The sequence below is a fragment of the Chaetura pelagica genome, unplaced genomic scaffold (assembly GCF_000747805.2).
Source record: "Chaetura pelagica isolate M959 unplaced genomic scaffold, ChaPel_1.0 scaffold528, whole genome shotgun sequence".
NCBI lineage: Eukaryota > Metazoa > Chordata > Aves > Apodiformes > Apodidae > Chaetura > Chaetura pelagica.
This window is the reverse complement of record NW_009954306.1, coordinates 13,144-18,150: the sequence shown is the minus strand read 5'-3', so window position 1 is coordinate 18,150 and position 5,007 is coordinate 13,144. Positions and strand designations below refer to the sequence as shown.

The following is a 5,007-nucleotide window of genomic DNA, read 5'->3' as shown; positions in this document are numbered from 1 at the left end:
GGGTGGCAATGGGAATGACCTGGATTTGGGATGAAAAGGGAACAATTAATGAGGCCACCACTGGGGATGGCAGGAACTGACAACAATTAGTAGGGACTAGAAGCCAGTTTATGCCCAAACCACTGCTTTCTCTCTCTTTTTTGTCCCCCAGGATTCACTTCTAGCTGCCAAAACCAGAGAAACCCCCCAGAAACAAACATTAATTGGGAGAATCCCAGAGGGCCAGGCTGGAAGAGACCCGGAAGGATCATCTAGTCCAACCATTCTGGGTAGGAACACGGTTTAGATGAGACGACCTTGTCAAGTTGGGTCTTGGAAGTGACCAGAACTGGGGGAAAGAGCCCGGGGTGGGGGGAAAGAGAGTCCAGAGGTGGGGAAGGTGGGTGAGCACCTCTATGAACAGGCAGAGAACTAAGGTAACCTGAAGTCTCTCTCCTCCAGTTTCTTCCCACCAGAAGACTCATGTATCCTCACAAACAGTAAGGACGGAATCTGAGCTGCTGCATATGGGTGGCTTTGGTCAGTGAGAGCCCCCCAAAGCAGCTCCATCCCCTCAGCAGTGTCTAATTCAACCTAAGAAAATACTTCTTGACTCTGAGGATGGCAGAGCCCTGGGACAGGCTGACCAGGGTGGTTGTGGAGTCTCCATCCCTGGAGACATTCCAAACCCATCTGGAGGTGTTCCTGTGGGATCTGCTCTAGGGGATCCTGCTCTGGCAGGGGTTGGACTGGGTGATCGATCTCCAGAGGTCCCTTCCCACCCCCACCACTCTGTGAAGTGCTGGTCACTGCAGATGCCAGGCCCTGCTTTCAGCAGAACCAAGGATTTTGGAGCACTAACAGCTTCTAATCACTAACTCATCAACTCCAGCCACTAATTGGAACTTCTTCCCTTCCCAAACCAAGCACACCAACCTTTCCCAAGCAGGAAAGCTGTGACTGCCAGAACCGGTGCCGTCGAGACGTGGGGAACATGGAGTTGGAGGGTCCAGAGGAAGCAATGAGGATGAGGGGGGAACCAGGCAACTTGCTCTGGGAAATTCAACAAGGGAACAGTGTAAGGAAAAGGAAATTCCCTGCCCAACACCTCACTGCCCAGCCTGGGCTGCACAAGGAAGAGAGAAGGATCTGGCACAGCTCATTAATCCATCACATTTTCCCCAGCCAAAGATGCCTCAGGATTGTACAGGGGGAGGTTTCCAACAGGAAAAGCTCCCTCCAGAGGGGAGGTCTCCAACAGGAAGGGCTCCCTCCAAAAGGAAGGTCTCCAACAGGAAGGGTTCCCTCTCCAACAGGAGGGGCTCCCTCTGTAACTTCATACTCTTTTGAGCCCAAGGAGTAAGAAAGAGGTGGAAGGAGATGGAGAGCAGGATTGGGAAGAAGAAAACTGATGGAAGAGCAGCCTCTTGCTCCCCAAGAGCTCCAAGAGGTACTCACAGGTTTATTATGTGACAGGACACCCACAGCTGGGTCCCATGGCCTCTTCAGCAGCAGGGACAGAGCCTCAGCACCTGCTGCCCCAGTCTTGGCAGTAGAGGAGAGCAGCATCCTGTCAATCAGGGTGGGGATCTGAAAGAAGGGGCCAGAAAGGGCTGAGAAAACACACACAGGCTTCTAACTACCATCCCCACCACCCCACGGACAAGGGATAAAGACTCCACCAGCTTCCCTGAACAAGCTTTGTCAAGGGAGGACAATCTAAGTGGTGACAAAGTGTTTTTCCTCTGCTTTGATCACCTTTCCTTTGAGTGTTTGCAGAGCATCCAAGTAAGCAGCCAGCACTGGCAAGCTGAGGGTCTCCACCAAGGTGGTGTGAAGCCACTGGATCAGTTTGGTGTCCCAGTTGACACTAGCCAGGGCCTGGCGGACCCTCCGAGCACACTTGTCCACTGCAATTCTCCTCAGGACTGGCTCGTTGCAAGCCTGGGAACCAGGACATGAAGAAGAAACAGAGTTATGGGGTACATCAAAGCACACCCTGTGCATCCCCAGGGACAGGCAAGGACTGGCTTGAGCTGCCTGGAGTCATCAGGCAGGGAGCAGAGCCCAATATCCCCTCAGTGGGGAGAAAATCAGGGCTGAAAGAATCAGAATCATAGAATCATGGAGTGGTTTGGGTAGGAAGGGACCTGAAAGATCATCTAGATCCAACCCCTGCACAGGCAGGGACACCTCCCACCAGCCCAGGTTGCTCCAAGCCCCATCCAACCTGCCCTTCAACACCCCCAGGGATGGGGCAGCCACAGCTTCCCTGCCCAACCTGGGCCAGGCTCTTACCACCCTCACAACAAAGAATTCCCTCCTCATCTCCAACCTCCAGCTCCCTTTCCCACTTTTCATCCATCCCCCTCATCCCATCCCTCCCTGCCCTTGTCCCAAGTCCCTCCCCAGCTTTCCTGGAGCCCCTTCAGGCACTGGAAGCTGCTCTAAGGTCTCCCTGGAGCCTTCTCTTCTCCAGGCTGAACACCCCAACTCTCCCAGCCTGGCTCCAGAGCAGAGCTGCTCCAGCTCTCCCATCAGCTCCCTGGCTCCTCTGAACTCTCCCCAAGACCTCCACAACCTTGTGTTGGGTGCTCCAGAACTTGAACAAGCACAACAAGCCCAAAACTGCCCATTTCTCATACAACCCAAAGGCCAAGTCTTCCACTTTGACACCATCAGGCCATGCTAGGAAGGACTGATAAAAACACAAGAGGCAGCAACTGCTGGGAAGTGAAAGAGGGAGTGGAATAACTTACCCCTTCGTTAGCCAGACGAGCCAGCCTGTCTGACTGCAGGGCTTTGTGGATCTTATTGAAGAGCTTGTTCTGGGCCATGGTCCAACCCGTCCTGTCAGAAAAAGCAGAGAGGAAAAGTCAGGAAGATCCAGGCCCTGTAGGTTGCTGCCTGTTCCCAAAGGTGGTGGGCAGCAAAGCCAGGCACCAGCTGTGAGGGCAGCCTCAAAATTCCATGTACAGCTACAGAAAGAGGGAGTTTTGCTCCTGAGGGTTGAAGTTCCATGAAAACCACCAGGTTCTCCACGTCACTAGGGGGTGGTGATGGACATCAACCATCAGAAAGACAAGAGGAACAGGAACAAAGAACACCAAAATCATCACTGCTTTTAAACTTTACTAAAAAGTCACATCACAGGGAAGAAAATTCCTTCTATCCTGGCTCAAACCAGAACATTAAGTTATCACCACAATTCCCAGACTGACCAGGGAAAAAAAAACACATTCCCCATAATGTCAAGACCTGTCATCTAGGCTTGGTGACAGCTCCAGGGAGGTTCTTTAATTAATGCAGAGCCTCTTTTTTAATTTTTGACATTGGAATATGGTTGAATCGAGGATCTACATGTCACTTCACTGCCTCAGCCTCCTCCAGAGAAGAGAACTTCACCCAGAGCATGTGGGAGAGGTTCCACACTGAGTCAGACTCTGCCACTACATCCAGCAGCTCCCACTGGGGGAAGATGAGAAGCTGGGACATGAGGAGTAATTTTCATCATAGAATCATGGAGCGGTTTGGGTGGGAAGGAACCTGAAGGATCATCCAGATCCAACCCCCTGCATGGGCAGGGACACCTCCCACCAGCCCAGGTTGCTCCAAGCCCCATCCAACCTGCCCTTCAACACCCCCAGGGATGGGGCAGCCACAGCTTCCCTGCCCAACCTGGGCCAGGCTCTCATCACCCTCACAGCAAAGAATTCTCTCCTCATCTCAAAACCTCCATCTCCCTCTCCCAGTTTCAACCCATCCCCCTCTTCCCATCCCTCCCTGCCCTTGTCCCAAGTCCCTCCCCAGCTTTCCTGGAGCCCCTTCAGGCACTGGAAGCTGCTCTCAGGTCTCCCTGGAGCCTTCTCTTCTCCAGGCTGAACACCCCAACTCTCCCAGCCTGGCTCCAGAGCAGAGCTGCTCCAGCCCTCCCATCATCTCCAACAGCTCCACATCCTTCTGACGCTGGGTCCCCCTCAGAACTGGAGAGCGTGGGGAGCAGAACGGGGAGAACCACCTTCACCATCCTCACTTCAAGACCCCCCACCATGCCTGGAGCCCCAACTCCAACCCCCCCAAGGGGTGTCGTCTGGGTGTGCCCAGGTGCTGCTGGTGCCTGTCACCTGTTGACGTGCTCCTCCCAGTCGTCGGGGGGTGGGGGGGCGTCGGCGTCGGTGCGCGCGAACATGACGTGGCGCTCGCACTCGTTCATCACGCTCCGCGCCTTCTGGTTGTCGTAGAGGGGCAGGGGGGTGGCTGTCACCGTCTCCACGTCGATGGGGACATCGGCCTCGCTGCTCAGGGGGAGGAGAGGCACAGAGTCATGGAGCTGGTCCGGCTGGAAATGACCCTCGGGATCACCCAGTATCGTCCCTGCTCTGCAGAGTTGTCCCCTCAACCATCGCCACCGACACCGCATCCAAAAGACCCTCCAACGCACCCAGGGGTGGTGACTCCATCACCTCCCTGGGCAGCCTGTTCCACTGTCTGACCACTGTCCCTGTGAAACTCTTCCATAACATCCAGTCCTGCCCTGGTGCAACTTGAAGCCCTTCCCTCCTGTTCTATCACTGATCACCTGTGAGAAGAGACCAGCACCAGCCTCCCTGCAATGACCTCTCAGGCAGTTGTAGACACTGATGAGGTCTCCCCTCAGCCTCCTCTTCCTCACACCAAACATCCCCAGCTCCTCCGAGCTTTCCTCATTAGACTTATCCTCCAGGCCCTTCCCCAGCTTTGTTGCCCTCCTCTGTCCTCACTCCAGCACCTCAAGACCTCTCTTGAATTGAAAACTGGGCACAACGCTCCAGGTGTGGCCTCACCAGTGCCGAGCACAGAGGGAACTACAACCCCAGAGAAGGGGCTTTTCCTCCCCCCGAGGGGCGCAGCTGGGCTCTCACACCCAAAGGCACCTCAGGACCCCCCAGCCCCACACTCCCCCCTCAAAGACCCCTCAGGACCCCCCAGCCCCACACTCCCCACTCATAGACCCCTCAGCCCAACCTTCCCCCCTCCCCGCTCCTCTCC

At 55.1% G+C, this 5,007-nt stretch overlaps 1 protein-coding gene across 1 annotated transcript in view; it reads right to left on the bottom strand.

The window, feature by feature from the left end:
* The window catches only part of KANSL3 (KAT8 regulatory NSL complex subunit 3), a 29,748-nt gene extending 25,481 nt beyond the window's left edge, over positions 1-4,267 (bottom strand). The window contains 6 exon segments of the mRNA XM_010003930.1: positions 2-19; positions 916-1,032; positions 1,438-1,569; positions 1,738-1,923; positions 2,739-2,829; positions 4,104-4,267. Of these exon segments, the coding sequence (XP_010002232.1) occupies positions 2-19; positions 916-1,032; positions 1,438-1,569; positions 1,738-1,923; positions 2,739-2,829; positions 4,104-4,192 (633 nt within the window). The 5' untranslated portion in view covers positions 4,193-4,267.
* Between the last annotated feature and the right edge of the window lie 740 nt (positions 4,268-5,007).